We start from the raw sequence: 19,213 nt of genomic DNA on the forward strand, positions 1-19,213 counted from the left end.
GTACAGGCCTCACCACTGTGCAGTGTGCTGCAGGGCCTGGGGCGCGGAGCACAGGGGTCAACACCACTTCCTATTTTAACCTGAGCTGTGCAAACAGCAGCCAGCTGATCAAAGCTGTGAGAGAAACAAACTTCCAAGAAATGATCCACTTGTTTGCTGCTTCATTAGGCACAACTCAAAAGGAAAAATAATAAAAACATTTATTAAAGTATAATTATTACTAATATGAGTGAGAATATGAGTTTCCAATTCCCTAACCCCATGTGTTTGGTGGAGGGGAGAGAGCCAGAGGACTTGGAGATCATTATAGGAACATCATTGTTCTCCCAAGACTGCAACATTCACAGTCTATTGAACTAAAAGTACAGCCAGTAAGTTGTACACATAAGTTAGATTTTATGAAGCATAAACCCACAATCAAATGAGAGCATTGTGGGGACCTTCAAGCCACACCGCTGAGGAGTCCTCTGGACTCCAGGACTCCTCAGTGGCGTGGCTCAGGGCCACCGAGTTACAAAGAGAGAGCAGATAATCTGGCTGTGGTGGAGGTCCACTGTGGAGAGTGTATTGTCTGTGATGAAGCTAATAAAGTCCAGCCACAATGTCTGATCCCTGATCCTTGGCTGAGGTCCAGCGCGGGCACACTGCTGCCTGCGCTGCCCCCTCTGGACGGTGACAGGAGGCCTTGGGAGCAGCTTTGATCAGGGTCTGCCTGTCATTCAGCATTAGGGGAGAGCTCAGTGGAACCAGGATGGACCAGGAAACCGCAGCGGCCTCATTGGATGAGCCCAGAGCCACGGGACAATTGGCTGAGTCTGGTCTGAGCACCGAGCGGAGCGGCAGGCGTCTGGTGTGTGCAGACAGACTGTGGGTGTGCCACATGTCTCAGGCTGACACTGTCACCACCCATTCACACTCACTTACAGCTTCATCTGCACACAGTCCCATACAACTCTATTATACACACCTCTGCGGTTGAGCTGTGGGGTTAGTGTTGAACACAACACAGAATGTTTATAATGATAACTTAACTTAGAAATAATACCTTCCTATAGATATACCACTAATAAAGGCATATCTTATCCTTATCTTATCCTATGATTCAGACTCATGCTAGTAGAACTCACAATAAATACTTTTCCCATTATGTGATTTGCAGAACTGTGCGTGGTGGTAAACACTTGTAACCAAGGACAATGAAGCTGCAGCAGCAATACTTTGTATTGTCTGAGAGTAATAAAAAATATTATATACAAATAAGTCATTTCTGTGTGAGTGACAGGTTTGTGCTTGAAGTTGCATAAAACAGCGACAGATCATATTATTGATATGGCAGCACACTTTACAAACACACAGGAGTCTATAGAGGAGAATATCCACTTTCACCACTTTCCTGCAGTTCCCACTGTGTCGGTCGGGGAAGCTATTCATTTCACAAAATATGCCTTGTGAATCAGAAAGACCATGGTTTCATTTTACACAGAGGCTGAACTTGAACTCTTGCTGCAGCCCAAATTTGATACCATTCATAAATAATTGTGCATTTTAGATGAAAATACAGAGGTAAGCTTGACCAACTATATAAATCAGTTACAACTGTAATCTAAACAGATGCATAAAACAGATAACATACAATAAAACCAGTGGGATAAAATTATTCACATGTCAAATTCTAGACACTGTTGTAGCCAGTGACTCACTGTAATAGAGCTTTCCCACGTTACGCTCAGCAGACCTAATGGTTTTCATAAAGATGTGATCATTTCCTGTTGTAAAATGCTTATGACACATTAGGGGTGTTTATGATTAACTGATTAAATGCAATTATGGACAAACTCAATAGAACAATATTTACTGTATATCAGAATTAACAGGAAAAATGTACAAAATTGAGTAAAACTACAATATACCTTTTTATAATTTGTCTCTAATGCTATTCCCCTTCCTTAAGAGAGGCTACCAATCTGCAACCATATCGTATAAGTATTTTGGGCTGGTGAATACATTACAAAATTGCACAAAATGGTGGCCTTTTGCATGGGTGACAAGTGAAATTGAACCCCAGCAAAACAAATGCACATGTGACGTCAAATCAGACATGAGTGAGGCTTTATTAATCCCACAGGGTAATCCAATGCAAGTCATTAACTCAGTGTATTCACTCCTGTCATTCATCTGAAATAGGCGTGGGTGTTTCAATGGCAACAGAAACCAACTATTTTCTATTCCTTGACCTGGGCAGTTTTGGTTCATTTTAAAGCACAATGCTGCAGACATTGAGAAAATCATATTACATCTTATTCGACCACACGATAAATATATTTCCTCATAAGTATTGCATTGTTTTGGTCTAGTCTCAGATTTATTTCTTTATTTTATTTATCTTTATTTACAGGGAAAACCCAATTGGATTTCTATCTTTACTGAGGCTGAATGTTCCTTTCAGTTGTTTATTGCTATGATTCAGTTGTCTCACAAATCTTGATTCCAGCATGTCTTTCTTATTTTTTATACAGAGGCACCATCACTCCCTCCTTCACACCTCGAGCCAGATTCAGACAGTACTGTGCAATCAGATTTATTTCAGTGACACATGCGAAACGAAAGTGTTGCTCTATCATTTGGAACAAAGTCAAACTTCTCTCACCTCAGATTAACAGCATTTTATTTATTTCTTTTTCCCTCGTATAAAGCCATATTTACTTTGATATGGTAGGATCATGCGTGGACTGATAATCTACCTGTCAATAACGCCCATCTGAACAGGAACCAGCCTCACATCTTCATAAAGTAATGGTTAGTCCCAAAAATGGTGCACTTGTATAATCATGGCATGTTTTTTGTCACTTGTTATAAGGTTACTACAAGTTTTACACTTTTAGAAACCAATATAGTACATGACATCATGAGCTGCAGTCACATCCAATAAGAACACCAGGGGCCCAAACCCCCTGCTAATGGGAAAGAGATATGGCAGTTATTACTTTGGTGAAGGGTGAATTCATGGGGATACATCACACGCTTTTTACCTAAATGAGAAAGACAGAGGCAAATTGGAGCATGGGTCAATATGACAAAGCCATCAAGTTATAAAAAGGTCTGCTAGTCATATCCCCAATGTAATGTTATGTATGTGCTTACTTTACAGAGCCAGGGTCCAGGGGTAACTGCATTTTGAGGAAGCCTTGAGGCCAGTGGGAAGAAGTCAACCCCAATAGAAATAAACGACATGGAAATCCCAGCAGGATGCAGCGAATGTGTGTGGGCACGTCACCTCTTGCCCAAAACCCTAAAATACTATCACACCCCATTGATAAAGCACACTAGATCAGTTCTTTACATCACAGAAGTTAGGTCTAAAAACATATGATAAGTGCAGGGGAAGTAACAAATAATGACCCTTTGATTTGCCCAATGGTAAAAACACGCACAGTCACTCCCCAGTTCAAGCTTCTGTCAATATTTTGAAACCAGCTTCTACTCCCATCAGCCTAATAAAACCCAAATTTTCTCATGAACTTGAAGTCAGACAAGCCAAACATTTGTACCTTTTCTTGGCTGAGGGTAAAGAGTTGCCCTAGCCTCCATTGTGAAATCCTAATAATTAAAGGATTTGGCCAATCAATCTCCCAGTGTAATTTCCTGTATCCTGGCTCAGGTCCAATGGGGTTTTGGAAGGGGGGCATAGGGGGGTGGCAGGGGGGTTGCAGAGGTGAAGGTCAGTGGTCTAACGGGACATGTTCAGGAAGCAGCCGCACACAGCTCGGTCTGTAATGAATATCAGGGGCGTCAGAGTAAACACAACAGCAGCAGTCAGGGCTTGAGTCACACAGCCAACACTGGACCTTTAAGATACTGGCACTAAAATTGTTCACGCCGTGCAAAAAAGTGATCAATTCACACTGATCAACCCAAAACAGAACAGAAGCTTGTCCTGCCACTGCAAATAAAAATCAAATCAGTTAATCATCAATTTATCAGGGCCGTTTAACACAAAAAAATAGTCAAATTTCTTCCTCAAAAGTCTGAAATCTACCTGCCTTTACCATATTTTTTCTCTTTTGTGCTTTACACTTTGAATGCTAGTTCTTATGGATTGATGAAAGAATTGATATAGCTTTTTTGTCCTCCTTTTTTGTTTTGAAGTACAATATATTTCTGAAGTCAAAGTAGACAATAATTGATAATATTGAAACTAATTTATGGCACTCATACAAAAATCTACACTTTAGTACTTAGTTTAGTCTCATAGAAATTTTTAATTCAACCTTCTGGCTCAAATATGATCATACAGCCAAAACATAACCAAACATTTCCCAGAAGGGCAAAGAAAAAGTCCATATGATAAATACTGACCCTAAAAACATACTTCCAGCTTTCATATATGGAAAGACAAGTCGATATAGGAATTATAGGGACAGTTCATCAGGACAGAACTAAAAGTGACCGGTATCTGAATAATGGGACCATTGAATGATGTGGAAGTCCATTTATTTTTCTTTAATCACTGATCGGCTCTCATGTCAAGCACTCAGAGCTGCTCTCAATGAATTGGACATATGTTATAGGTACAATCCCTGTTTTCTGTACGTGGCCACAGGCTAAAGACAGAGGTGACGCTAAAATAATCCCAATCACTCAAATGTGAACTGAACGTGTAATAATACTCCCTCTGAGATATGGTATAGAGTGGGATGTTTTTCTACACAAAAGTCAAGATGTCACATGGGGCGCACTCCGGCCTCGCTCCTGAAACAAAACATCCCATTCTCTGGTTTGGAGCAGTCAGATTACATGACCACCTGTGCGTATCTACAGAACAGAACCAGAGGAGAAAGAAAATCCCAAAACACAAAACTATTTATTGAGACAAATTCAGCAGAGGAAGAGAAATATTTGGTTAGTTTGGCAGCAAGCGGTTGGCGGTGTCAGAGCAGTGCGTGAGTTTTGGAGTTATGGGGGGAACAGCCGGCCCTTTGTCTAACAACAGAATGGTGCACTCCGTGGGGTCATTGCAGGAGGCCCAACATCACACATACACACACACACACACACATGTTCATTCACACAAAAACCATAACATTCCTCTGCTTCATGACTGTTTTATTAACCATGTGAACAGGTCACAGAGTCACACCCCCAGCATAACTACAGTCTCCATAGTCACTGACCCCATCTCCAGCACACACCTAAAAGATGACATGCATAAACTTTTATTTTCTATGAAACAAGTTGGTCAGATTGCCTCAAAGTATAGCTGATCTCTACCATAACTTTGTTTTGATGCACAGATGGTAGTAACAACAATTTTACTTTTTTTCCTTTGGTGTCCGAAGGAAATAAAGGTCCTTTTTGGTGGAGATTATGCCACAAGCTTCTCTTCATGAAGATATGACTGGAGTGTTCTGCAGTATTACCTTAAAACTAATGTACAGGTCAATGGCACAGAGGTGACACAGCTCACAGTAAGGACAAATGTTTTGAAAGTATTTTTGAGCAAGAAAAATCAAGTACTATTAGTTTACTGTCATACTGTGGAACATTTCATGCAAAGCTTTACATCTTCATTGAGAAAAGCAGTTTGTAGAAAAGTAAAATAATGTGCCTTTAGGGCTAAGCTATATCAGATCCAACTACTGACTTCATGTTTTTCACATAATATTTTTCTTTCCATTCTAGATTATCAGTCACCTTCAAGTATTTTATGTTAATGATTTAAAGGCTTACTATAGCCTGTCATTTTGCCCCATTAAACCAAATACTTCTCAGAATATAAGAATATGACTGTTGAATCAAAGGGAATGGTGCCCCTGAAATAAAAAGCCCTTAAAACAGTGGCTCATCTCAGCTTTCACCTATGTGTTTTGATGACTTAACTAGATCCTCTGCTTAGACGTTTGTGGTTAAGCTCTTCCTTACCTATGTTCTTGTGACCTCAGGTGACCTTATGTGCGTTAGAATGTGACCTGTTGTTTTTGCCGCGTATAAAGTATTTCAGTGGTGCCCAGGAAAGTTACTCACAGCAGCAGTAAACATCATGCAGACTACACAACTACAAAACACACCAACATTTAGCCACAACGACCCAGTCTTTATTTTTTATAGGCTAAAAACATTTCCAGTTAGTCGTTCCCCCCTAAAGCACCATTGTTCATCTTGGACGAGCTTGGCCACAGTAAACTGCCAATGTTGGAGTCATACCACAGCCAAGCTGCACTGCCTGACTGACTATATAAGCCCCCCCACAATAACTACTAAGTAAGAGGTGTTAAACTCGGAGTATTTCCAGAAGTTTGTGCCACACACACAGTTCTGTTGGCTCTTGTTTGGCTTGGACGGCCCGGTAAAGGGGACCTCCATGGTGAACAAACTGCACACGACAGCCTCTGTAACACAGTATGCTGATACGGGTGCTGCGGTTCACTGCTCCCCACTGTGATAATGGGCAGTAGCAACTTACAAGACATTTTATTGAAAAGAGCGCAATCAAATAGGACTCCATCCCACACATTTAACTACCAGCTTATGACGGCTTTATCTTTCCACTGGTGCACAGAAGAATGTGTTTTTCTCAAATAATTTTCATAAAGTCCACAGATTGGACAGCAGAATGAAATGGTACATTTAACTTGAGAATTATGAAACATGCCTTATTTTTCACGTTTGCAGTGTCCGTGAAATGAAGTCATAAATTGCACATATTAAAGGCGAAGGCTTTCCATGGAATAAAAGCTCTTGATATTGCTACATATTGATGTCTTTGTGGCTGACCTGTTGAATGCGTATTATCAACTAGACAAGCCAGGTTCAGTACCTTGTAGGCTGTTTCGGTCCATATCTTTCTTTCTTGTCAAACTAAGTCCCAATGTAAAAATATAAAAATGCAGTCTTCTGAGAATGGGTGAAAAATTTAAATGTAACATTTGTGGTAAAGAAGGAGCTGAGTCGAAAGGCAGAGCTCTCAATTTACTGGTCAGTCTATGTTCCTTCCCTCACCTATGGTCATGAGCTTTGGATAGTGACTAAAAGGAGAAGATTGTTGATATATAAATGGTTGAAATGAGTTTCCTCTGTAGGGTGGCTGGGCGCTCTCTTAGAGATAGATTGAGGAGCTTAGACATACGGGAGGAGCTCGGAGTAGAGCTGCTGGTCCTCCACGTCGAGAGGAGCCAGCTGAGGTAACTCTGGCATCTGCTCAGGACGCCTCCCAGACACCTCCCTGGGGAGGAGTTCCAAGCATGTCCCACCAGAAGGAGGCCCCGGGGAAGATCTAGGACACGCTGGAGTATCTACGTCTCTCGGCTGACCTGGGAATGCCTAGGGGTCCCAATGGAGGAGTTGGAGGAAGTGTCTCGGGTGAGAGAAATTCTTGGAGTCCCTGCTTAGACTGCTGCCCCCCCGACCCGGCCCCAGATAAGCAGAAGAAAATGGATGGATGGACAATAACATTAGTAACTAAATAAAATAATTTAAAGTGACATGCAAAACAATGTGAGTGTAATGTGTCTTTGTACTGATAAGGCTTTCCCCAACAGCAGAGGCTTTATTACAGATGTCATTACAGTGGTATAATCTCACACTGACCTACATAACCAGATGGGGGTCATTTTATGTGACCATCCTCCAGAGATCAACAGAAATCTGTCTTATTTGTCCTCAGTATGCAAATATCCAGTACCAGTAAAAAAACATCACAATTATAAACACTGCATAAAATACAATCTGTGTCTAATTCCTTTAGCCATAAAAAGAACAGCGGGGGGACACTTCTGTGCTGCCCTGCTGACAAAGACGTTTGAATGGTATGAAAGTAACAAAAGACAGAGCTTTCCAACGGGCTAATTATTGACAACATTTATCGTAAATAATTTATCTTTTCACCTTTGTTCTTTAGTCTTGTTTTACACATTTTGACTTTAAGTATCCTAATTATTTGTAAGGGTTTTTGTTTTTGGAAGAGGGTCAGACCAATGCTCAAACTTACAATACCTGGTCAGTCATTACTAGCCTATTTGGTCCATAAGTGACTGTTGGAACAATTTAACTTCCCATTCACTAGAAACCATGTCTCCTGTGACACACACACACAACAGTCCAGATTTAAGACCTGTCACTGCAAAGGTACACATGAGAAAGAGGGGCCCTGGAGGGATAGAAAACGAGCTGCCTCTGTATGTCGGGCCGCTCATGCATGTATGTGGCATGTTCATGTGAAAGAGAAAGAGAGAGGGCTGTGTGTGCGCAGAGGAGCCAAAAGTGACCCGAGAGGCCCAGCTAGTTACAACTTCTCTGCTGGAGACCACCACTTCCACAAAACAAGCATTGTTGGTAAAGGGCTGTAGACATCAGAGACACTCCAAACAACGCCCAGTGGGGACACAGGCACTCACAACTACAGACTGGGTTAAAACAGTGGCTTCATCTGATGCCATACTTTTTACCTGGCATTATGCACTTTTGCACACAACCCCCTTTTCTCTTCTTAAACGTGTAGGTGACAAAATGTTTCAAATGCTCTAAAAAAAACGTCCCTAACAATAGCCCTTGGGTGGTTGTGCAAACTATTACATATGGTGTTTCTTGGCTAATTATGTGTGATTGAAGCCATGTCAAAAACACTTACTGGAAGTTATGTAATGAACTGGAAAGACTGAGGTGTTTCTAAGTCTGTATTAAAATTCATTTCGTTCTATAAACCCCCTTTTGACCAATATCAACGTACTTCTCACTTAATTTTCCGCCTTTTTCTTGCCCGCATCATCATTAACTGTATCATCGCCGGGAGCGCGAGGAGGGAGGGGGCTCGTGCGCGCTGACCTGTGCTCGTGGCTGCGCTCCACTGAGACCTCGTTGGCTGTGAGCAGGAACATACGTCAGCGGCTCTCTCCAGCTTCTCTGAGCTCCTGGCGCTCACAGTCGCACATGTAAAAGTAACTGCTCCAACTGTTGCCTCGACAGAACGACTTCAGTCACATGCCGCTGGAGTGTCACAAACTGGAACCTGCGTAAAACAGCATCTTTTACGTTTGCGCGCAACCCAGAAATCTTCTCCGGATAGTTTTTTTTGCACACTGACAGATTTGGATTTTACCGTTTTTCACGATGATTTTCGCGCACCTGTTCCTGGTGTGGGGAAGCTTCTTGGGTGCTGTGGCGCACCGCGCGGGTAAAGTGGGATCTGGGGGCGCGCAGGAGAGACGGGGCGCACATTCCCCGTTGGATTACTTTTCAGACAACATGGGGCAGGAGGACACGCTCTCACAACACATGTTCAAACTGTACGAGAAGAGCAGCAGGGAGAGCCGACTCAGGGAGGGGAACACTGTGAGGAGCTTCAGAGTCACACCAGGTGAACTGTTGAACGAACTTAATGTTTGAACCACCTAGGTCTCTGCCATCATACAAGGCTATAAATGTGCATCACTCATTGCTGAGGCATGTTCTAAATAAGAATAACAGTTTAGAACTGTCGGAGAGCGCGTATGATTTTAGGACGCCTGTGGCACAGTGTGTGTTGCTGCAGCTGTGCTCCATCTGCGTGATATCCGAGCAAATACACCAGACAGACAGGGGGTAAGAATGCACGCGACTGTCCGTGAGCGATGCCAATCTGCTTTTATAAAAACCACAGTGGTGTTAAGGACCTGCGCTCCAAAGAGCCACTGTCTCTGTCACAGCATCCACTGTCCTGTTGTGGCTACGGGACATGTGTGACTCTGCGTCCTGGAGTCAGAGGGCTTACGTCGCAGCCGCCTCTCTCTGTCTGATGCTGTTTTTAAAAACACAACCCATAGGCATTTATATATCCCACAAAGTTCTCAAATGTCATATCATAACACGCGTGTATTTGTACTGGAGAGGCGGGGTGTAATCCAAGTCGAGATGTAAAGTACTTTCACAACAATGTAAGATCTGTGCAAACAGTTGATAATGTCTTGGTGTATGGGAAGAAAGTGATGGTTGTATTAGATTTAAGAGAAAGCTTAAACTAAACTAAGCTATTCCATATGCAGTCTGAATAAAGGGTTAATACTGTAGCCTATAAGAGTTGCCTTCCGCTCCATTCTTGCACAATGGACAATAACTCTGTTGTAGAAATTAATATCATGATTACACAGCTTCCTTCTTTGCCCCGGACTACTAAATCCCATAGGGACCTCAATGTATGGGTACTGTTGGACTTTAGTCAGCACAAGGGGCATAGATACACATCATCTTTATCCTAGTTAGAAAGGACTTTTTGACATAAAGTTCATAGAAAATGAAAAAACTGATAAATGCACTGCCTTTGTGTGTTGTTCACCTGACACTGACTGATTTATTGTCCTTGCAGAGCCCTCTGATCAAAGGACGGTGTACAGGTTAAACCTCACGACCCTGCAGGACTCTGAGGTCATCCTCTCGGTTACATTTCACTTCCTGCTGGAGCGGCGCCCGCCTCATAAGCCCTGGTTCTGTAAACGCTTCAAGAGCTCTTTATGTCATTCTCCAGCCGTCCACTCAGCCATGTCCGTCAGCCTGCTCCTTCGCTCTGTCTCCTCTGGGTCAGAGGTTGACTCGGGGTCAATAGGGTCACTCCTAGGCAACGTAACCTTCCACCCCCACAGGAGAGGGGTGTGGCAGATGAAAGATCTGACCCAGGTCATAAAGGAGGCACGGGACAGGGGTCATCTCCTGCTATCACTGGAGATGGACGTGGGGTCGCAGTACCACAGGAGTCCTGCAGAGGTGCTCTCCACAGGCAGTCTGCCTTACTTTTTGATCTATGCTGATGATCAGGCACTTGAAGAGCCTAACAGTGTTGCTGCAAGTCTTCAGAGATACGACCCCGCTATAGAGACCGGGGACCCCTCTCTTTCCTCACAACACAAACCTAACACGGCTCCAGAACGAGTGCGGAGAGCCCTCATCCAGGACAACGAGCTACCAGGCATCAACTACAGTCCTGATGGGTACAGGAAGGAGGACATGCTGGAAAGTTCTTGGTATCTTGGTCTAAAACTCAAACCAGGAGAGAAACAGATGAAAAAGATAAACCCAAAGGATAAGGTGATGAAGCAGAGTAAAGATGGAGAGTTGTTTAGAGAGGCAGAAAAGTCCTCAGTAAGATTTCACAATGAAGAGTCCACAAAACACAGCCCTGGACGAAGGGATGAGAGGAGGAACAGTGACAAGAAGCACAAAGGCAGTTCAACTCAAGAATCTCCACTTCTGAGTTTTGATGAAAAGACAATGCGTAAAGCTCGGCGGAGGCAATCTAGTGAGAGCCAGGAAAGGACCTGTTCTAGAAGAAATCTAAGAGTGGATTTTGCAGATATTGGCTGGAGTGAATGGGTCATTGCACCCAAGGCATTTGAAGCCTACTACTGTGCCGGTACCTGCGGATTTCCAATACCTAAGGTAGGACAATAGGTTGTACTATATTTTATATTATTTGAGGTAAATATCTACTCCTAAACTAAATTTATTTTTTGCAGGTTACCAGGCCTTCTAACCATGCCACCATACAAAGCATTGTGCGAGCTGTTGGAATTATTCCTGGGATCCCTGAACCCTGCTGTGTCCCAGAAAAGATGAGCCCACTGCCTGTGCTGTACCAGGACGAAGCCAACAACCCAGTGCTTAAAGTCTATCCCAATATGTCAGTCCAGTCCTGCTCCTGCAGATAGGAGTAGGACCAGAACAACTGAAGAGGAAAAAGAGACAGATCTGAACCTGTGGTTTACAGCGGTTTTGTGAAGTAACTGGGCATGTTTTTCCTTGAGGAACCAACTATAGACTCTAGAGAAATTACTTCCACCTTGTTGTTCTCATGGCAGCAAACCTGGAGAGACTCATTGTCTGGGGTCTGTCTCAGCGACAGGACCAGGCTCAGGAATACATGTGGCTCAGAGCAGTTGTTTTGATTCTGGCGATATTGGAAATTGCATGAACAGCAACATTTAAGGGCTTTTCCCTTTGATCTAGTGTTCAAAAACAGCTCACAGTGGGTTCAAACTCATGTTGTCTTAGGACACAAAAACTATAAATGAAAGACTTTATCAGTGTGTCATCGGGCAGCTCAGCAGTCATTCACACATGACTGCATATATTACATTGTTACATACTGTGTACAGCTGTAGTTAATCTAAAGTTAATTATAGGCCGGATTGTACATACATGCCATTGTAATGTGCTTGCAAGACTGGGGTTATTTAAGAGTCTTGTGTTGTGTACGTAAAAAGGAAGTATTCATCTGGCTTTCATTTATGTGTCCTTATAATGTGTTGAAAGCCAAACAGAAATATTTTTCTATTTTAAATGTGAAACTTGACATAGTTGTGTCAGGCTTTGTAGGTTCTGTTACAAGTTTTGTGTTACTCTGTGTTATATTAGACTATATTTTATAAATGTGTTTCTTAAATTATAAAAGAATGTGTGTCTTTGCGTTAGAATAAAATAATTTAATTCCATACATTTTTAAGATTGTTGTTGAGTCAATATTTGTGCTATGTTAACAGTTTGAACCTTTTAAAACACTAAACGTACAAAGGCAGGAAAGTCCCACTCAAAGATACCCAGCATTCCTCTGAAGCTCCTTGAAGCCATTACCACCCCACACCAAAGACTCTTGTCCGGCGAGCGATGTGGCCGCACCGGATTAATGGTGGCACAAGGAAGCAGACTCATGCGCCAATTAGACAAGAGCCACTTCAACTTCAAAACACAATGCACTTCCTCTTTGTCGGTGCCTACGACCCACAGTTAAACATCTCAAGTGCAGGATGCTCCCTTCAATGGCCTTTTAACACGGATGTTTAGGGAAAGATCTAATTCATGGTTTCAGTCAAGTGGAGGATGAAAACAAAATGACAGTGCACCTTTGTATCATTAACCTTAGTTAGTTTGGAGTTTTTAGCCTGGAGTCGCAGTCGGGCCCCGTAGCACCACATCTGTTTGTAACAACGCATGCTTTGATGTCTGTACAAAACACTGGACAGTAAATTTGTCTCAATGACGATAGGACTGCTGGAAACCACTTCTTAAAAAAATGCAGTAATGTATAGACATGCGTGTATAATACTGGGCTGTGTGCAGTTGACTGTGTAGCTATTAGACGGGCTCTAAAATGTGGTGATCTGGACTAGAATCATGACCCAGGGGGGATTACATTTAATACACCACTGCAGATGTTTAATAAAAAATAGTCATAAAAGCCAAATGTTAACACTGAGAATATAACATTAAAATGGTTGGAATAAAATATTTCACAGACATTCCTTCATGATTATATATTTAAAATACTCACGCTTAAAGGGCCTATGTTACGCTATTTTCTGATTTACGTTATAATGTTGTTTCCTCATCACAAACATACCAGGAGTTTTTTTTGTTTTTTTTGTTTCATTCACACATGTTTAACACACAAATCCTGCATATATAGGCTAAGTTCTTCTTTCAAATGTAAAGCACTTTGTTCCACCTTGTGATGTCATGTAGTAAAACAGGAAGTCCTCCACTGTGTTTTTAAGCTCCACACACCTTCACTCGAATCATTTGGATCATTTCAGCCCTGGAATTGCCAACCTTTCCTGAACAAAAGGTAAAACGGTAGCTGTAAACTTGAAAACTACCTACTACTACATGACATCACAAGGTGGAACAGAGCATGTGTGAGTGAAATAAAACACCACTCCAGATATGTTTTTGAGGAGGAAACAACATTATAACATGATTTAAAGCTCAAAAGGGTCAATTTTGCATCATGTAGGACCTTTAACAATACTGCAAGCTAAGGTCAGTAAAGGGTTAATGCGTGGTTTCCTGGTGTTAATCAAGATTATCGTAAAATTGAGAAACAATAGTTTTAGTAAATTTGTAATCCGATGAAACAAGCATTGCAAGATTAAACCCATAAGAGAGAGAATAGGTCACAAGAGGCTTAATCATATTTCTAGTCTCTCCGGGTATAATTTTATTCCTTACTTGATTGTAAACGTGGGCTACATGGTTTTATGAAATTGAACTGTAATCTGCACCTGTGACTTTCTGCCAATTTAGAATTCATTGCTTCTTTGTTTATTAATACACACATACTCTGAGTGACAAATGCATTTAACCAATCACAATGAAGTATGAAGTGTCAAAAGAAAAATATATTTACTACATTCTTAATATAGCTACACAATTTTGGAAAAAAAACAAACAACTATTGGGATCAAATTAGGAATAAAAATATGACTGTTCAGAATGCACATTGTATTGTAAACAACTCCAGGAGCATTAAGAGAAGACTGAAATATGAACTGATAAACGAATACAAGAAAACATTTGTAGAGGTCTGAAGTACACTGAAGGTGCAATAAGATTTTTATGTAAAAACACAGGATATTTTGCAGAGGATATTCTATTATTTAAAGAACTGCAGCTGTGTTTCAGATGACGAATAATATCTAATACAGATGGGGGCAGCTAAAATAAAAAGTTGCTGAGTTCTTTGGTCAATTCAAAAATAGAAATAATCAGGTTCAGCATTTTTTAATTTGGCTTTATGGTATTTCATGGCAAAATACAATGTAATAACTCGCAAAACCTGGTGGACAGATGGGGGCAGTTAAAATAATCTTTGTTTAAATGCAAATGTAATACAGTGAGCTCTTGGGTGGAGTCACTAATAGAAATGATCAGGTTCAACATTTGCGACTTTACATTTTGGATATTTCATGGCGAGGTACAGTGTAATGAATAGGAAAATCTGTAGTATGACGTCATCGCGTTGTAGGATCTGAAAACCACCACCAATAGCAATAAGTTGTGCGCTACCTCAAGACAATATAAAGCTATGAGAATGTGTAATGTAATGAAATCAAAATTGTGACCTACACTATCATTTTATGCATTGTGACATACTTTTTTATTATTATTAACGCTAACCAGCAATGCATATCCTATACATATTTGAATAGTATACAGGTATTGCATCTCCACAGTGAAGCCACAGTCCTCTGTACCCACACCATCCTTGCCACCTTAAGCACATTTCACTAGCCTATTCACAATAGTCTATTCCAGGCAGCAAAACCACAGCGGTCTCGGCTCATTTTCTAAAGGAGCCGAAACCAAAACCAATGAGTCAAGTAAGGAACCAAGAATAATATTTGTTTTTCCACAAAATGACTGTTCAATTAATGGGCAGCAGTAGAGCCATTATTGGGCAACAGAGGGTCCTTAGTGTGCAGGCTAGAATAGCTTTTTTTCCTCAAAGTGAGTCTGATAAAATAATACCACCATTATATGCAGAGTTACAATGAAGCAGCAGCATGCTACAAAATCAGCCATTAATGTAATTTAAACTTAAAACATGAGAAAACATGCTTGTTATTGTTAGTTATGAAATTACAATATTTAATGAATGTTACGTATAAAGCTTTAACTCTGCTTTAGCTGAACACAATCTATATCTACTCCCTCTGCAACAATATGGTCAAAGTATAGCAGCGTGTTCTTCAGGTGTTTTGAAGACTGGATGTCTATTTCAAGCCTATTGCCACTGCAGACCAAACCAAGAAAAGAACTGTAAAACTAAAACCATACACTACCTTCAGCATAGAATAAATCATAATTTTACCTATCACGTGTCCTTATTTTTGCAGATCTCAAGATGCGGAGACTTGACTTTCGCATGAACCTTTGCTTCTCCTGCCTCATTACCTGCAACAGAAAGAGCTATTTATCTGCCCCAAGACTGAACTAATTAAGCCACAAGCTTGGCGCTTTAGTAGGACTCAAATGAAGTGAGAAGCAGAAGAAGTGGGCTCTGTACAGGATCACCAAACTAATGTTTATCAGAATATATTAAGACTTTTCATTTATCGTTCAATTAAAGGTGCACTTTGTAACTTTTCTGGTGAAGGTCATGCCTGGCATTTAACAAATATTTAGCATTTGTTTGAGTGTTTTGTTAGACCTACATTGTTACTGCAGGCCCGCCTCTCCACAGATCTGACTTGTAACTTGACCAGGTGGCATCTCCCCATGCAGATATATAACTTTAATGCTACACTGTGGAACATTCCAAGCAAAGAAATAACATTGAGACAAGTACTACCTCCATCAGAAAAGTTATATTAAATAAATAACAATAACATTTCCATTAAATGTATTTATTGTTTTGTACAAAATAAAGCTATGACTAAAAGTGGGGACAAAGAGCCTTAGCAGAAGAGTAAAGACAATTCAATAAATGAACAGACTGAGCCCAAGAACTCACAAAAGGCCTTTCGTTTTGTATTTTGTTTAAATTTGAATGTGCAAAAACAAACTTTTTTTTTTTTTTACAAATACGTTTAAAATGAAACGTGATATTAAGTGATAAACACATGGATCTATATTTACCACAATCACATTTCCATAAGGCACATTCACTCAAAGAACAGTACACGTACCTTTATCGCCCCCTAGTGGAGAGACTACATTCACTTTTTTTACTTGAGCAGGATTAAATAATGAATAAATAATGTCCATGTCCATGGTGCGTGGTCAGTTATGGGAGGTCATGTGTCTAGACAGGTGATGTCTTTCCCGAAAGAATTCGTGACAGATGGGACAGGTGAGTTTGTCCTCTCTCCTTCTTCTCACTTGAGATTCCGCGGCAAATTCCTTCTTATGGTGTGAGCGCATGTGAAACACGAGGTCAGAGGTCATGCGGAAGGATAAATTGCACTTGGCGCACCAATTTTGCACCGAAACGCCGAAAGAAGTGAAAGAGGGAGGAAGAGTGGTGAGAGAAGACGATGGGGAAGACTTGGAGTGGAGGTGTACTCCTATGCTCCGGGACCAGTGCTCAGGTGCGTAATGAAACGCACTGTTCAGTGTGACCGCAGAGGATAAAGACGAGTGCATTTCTGTGTTTAAGACACTGGACGCCATCAAGTTGTATCCCATCAAGACTCTGGAGGATGCCATGGCATCCGCCATCTCCTCGACACAACTAGAGGGCGCTGTTGGTGCAGTATTGAGAGGTGACGTCCTTTTAAGAGGTTTGCAAAAAGCGCTTTTCAATTCTCCTTGGGTATTGGACGAAATCAGTGTAAATGCGCTGCTGTTGGAGCTTTCCCCTGTTTCCAACTGTGCGCTCATCTTTATATCGAGTTCGTCTTTTTTACATCCACTTTTATCAGCCTTTTCTTTCAAATTCGTGCTTGAACCTCCCACTTCCTCGTATGTTGTGATGTGAACATCATTTGAAATATTTGTTTTCTCCAACAAAACTGCTTTTCTGCTTTTATGATAAAGTGTATCCTCATACTTTCTTTTCTTTGGTGAAACGTCCACAGCCGCATCCAATTTGTTTTTCTGCTCCAAATCCCTGGCGATGTTGTGAAAGTCGGTCACTTTGTGTTGCCTTTTACTGATGCTATGCGCTTCTTTGTGTTTAGTGTGTTCCTGGCTCCAGGTATCAGCCTTCATTTGGGTGCACAGGAAACGGCAGTGGGCCAGGAAGGGATATTCGTGTTTGAACACCTGGCTGCATCTGGCACACTTGAAGTCTGCAAGAAAAAAAGGTGAGACACTGTTGATACCAATAACGCTGCAGACACAAAACCTTTTCTTTACCTTGAGAAATCTCTCTCCTCAACTCTGTGAATCCCAGCAGGTGACACAGTTCCTCGTCGTACCACATCAGCAGCTCTTCTTCAGATCGGACCTCCCGCGTGATACGTATGTGAAGTTGTCCTGCTTTCAGAAAGGCCTCTGTGTTCTTCTCCTCAGCATTACGCGCGGCTTGGATGAGGCGCAACCAAGAGAGGAGCAGAGCAGAGTTATTCAAAGACTCGGGCTCCACCTGTTAAGAGAGAAAGGTTTGCATAATACCCTTAATTCAGTAGATATTATGCGTCTGCCCAAAGTTTTTGGCAAATGTCTGGTATAAAAGTTGCATAAAAGAGACCTACAATGACTTCTGCTTAGTTTATAAATCATCATACCCTGAACATATAAGCCTTGTTCCGGGTGTCGCTGGACTTCTGCGCTATGAAAGCGATGCTGTCGAAAGTTCCCTGAAGGACGCAGGGACCGAAGCAGGTGCCAGATGGGATGCTGCGCGTAACGACCACACTGGTGTGCACGTCTGAAGGATGCTGCGTGGATTTACTTTCACCAGACCACGCGTATGAAGGAACTAAAGTGGGCTCCATAGATAAACTGTAACAAACCAAACACGTGTTCATTATTTAGTTATAGTTAAAAACACACGAGCTAAATATAAAAGTTATTTCCCTCTAGTGGCCAGACTGATGTTTTCTTGGATAATTTTTAGGGCTATGGTGCTTTGTTTCGTTTTTCGTTTCCCCCTTTGTCTTCCCATCTGCTGCAACTCACGGGTCTGGTCCTGATAACTTGATCATTATAAAAAACAAACAATAGTGGCACAGGCTGCAGCAGCTAATAAATCCACATTCTAACGTCGCCACTTACGCACCTTTTCAAAATCAAAACGGATATTGATTGAGTAAACTTTTCAGCTGTGTCTGTCTTACCTCGTGAACATAAGTGCTGGAAGCAGAGGCTGCTCTGTGCAGATGTCCTTGTGCTTTCAATCTGAGCAAGGCAGCAAAGGTTTATCCGAGTGACCGCTGCGTACTGGCGTCCTTTTCCTCTCGCTGCCTCTTATCTCCTCCTCACAGCGCGCTGAAGCGTGGCGCACTGACTTGAATGCGCGCGCATACGCTCACTCCACGCGCGTGATGAATCTACCTTCTTGTCAAAGTGCCTTTCGTCTGAGTTACGATTCTTTCAGTTTGTTCAGTGGAAAGGAGATAAAGCTCCTGACCATCTCTGGCACAAAGTGCTGGCGCGTCTTTCATCTGTTACTGATACTAAGCTTTTTACACTTCGCACCTGGATTATTTATTTCTTATCTTCACATTACACGTTTTGTGCCTTTATCCAAGGGCAGTGTTTCATTGCATGTTACAGCATACACAGTTGCTACATATAGATATGTAATGTAAATGAACCTGAGGTTTAGTGGTAAGCACTGGTCCTGGCCTTGACATGAAGCAGGGTGTCTGTGCCATCGGGCAAATACATTATTCATTACTTAACTAATGAGCGTTTAATGCATTATTCTGCACCAAGGCTTCGTTATTGGCTCAGTCAGTCGGGCACTGAGCCACTTGTAAAATGGAATACATGTATTTTTTCTCTGGAGGAGGAGGAATGTAAAAAATAA

At 41.6% G+C, this 19,213-nt stretch overlaps 2 protein-coding genes across 2 annotated transcripts; one reads left to right on the forward strand and one right to left on the reverse strand.

Moving 5' to 3' along the window:
- The first annotated feature begins 8,874 nt into the window (after positions 1–8,874).
- gdf10a (growth differentiation factor 10a) lies at positions 8,875–13,140 on the forward strand. Its single transcript, XM_033979324.2, has 3 exons — positions 8,875–9,349; positions 10,334–11,400; positions 11,478–13,140. The coding sequence occupies exons 1-3, from the start codon at positions 9,103–9,105 to the stop codon at positions 11,667–11,669; spliced, it is 1,506 nt and encodes a 501-aa protein (XP_033835215.1). The 5' UTR covers positions 8,875–9,102; the 3' UTR covers positions 11,670–13,140.
- Positions 13,141–16,431: 3,291 nt separating this feature from the next.
- Positions 16,432–18,608, reverse strand: prdm8 (PR domain containing 8). The gene is made up of 4 exons (XM_055227299.1): positions 18,519–18,608; positions 17,967–18,183; positions 17,596–17,824; positions 16,432–17,528 (listed from the first exon to the last, which is right to left on the reverse strand). Exons 1-4 carry the CDS (start codon positions 18,527–18,529, stop codon positions 16,519–16,521), a joined length of 1,467 nt encoding a protein of 488 aa, XP_055083274.1. The 5' UTR covers positions 18,530–18,608; the 3' UTR covers positions 16,432–16,518.
- Between the last annotated feature and the right edge of the window lie 605 nt (positions 18,609–19,213).

The sequence above is a fragment of the Periophthalmus magnuspinnatus genome, chromosome 15, assembly GCF_009829125.3.
Source record: "Periophthalmus magnuspinnatus isolate fPerMag1 chromosome 15, fPerMag1.2.pri, whole genome shotgun sequence".
Taxonomy (NCBI): Eukaryota; Metazoa; Chordata; class Actinopteri; order Gobiiformes; family Gobiidae; genus Periophthalmus; species Periophthalmus magnuspinnatus.

What these genes read in the sequence shown, in the direction of transcription:
- gdf10a (XM_033979324.2), top strand. Translation starts at nt 9,103, where the DNA reads ATGATTTTCGCGCACCTGTTCCTGGTGTGGGGAAGCTTCTTGGGTGCT. An exon ending in GAGCTTCAGAGTCACACCAG is followed by an intron (nt 9,350 to 10,333) that starts GTGAACTGTTGA and finishes TTGTCCTTGCAG; the next exon opens with AGCCCTCTGATCAAAGGACG. An exon ending in GCGGATTTCCAATACCTAAG is followed by an intron (nt 11,401 to 11,477) that starts GTAGGACAATAG and finishes TATTTTTTGCAG; the next exon opens with GTTACCAGGCCTTCTAACCA.
- prdm8 (XM_055227299.1), bottom strand. An exon ending in ACAAGGCTTATATGTTCAGG is followed by an intron (nt 17,825 to 17,966) that starts GTATGATGATTT and finishes CTCTCTTAACAG; the next exon opens with GTGGAGCCCGAGTCTTTGAA. An exon ending in GAGGAGAGAGATTTCTCAAG is followed by an intron (nt 17,529 to 17,595) that starts GTAAAGAAAAGG and finishes TTTTTCTTGCAG; the next exon opens with ACTTCAAGTGTGCCAGATGC.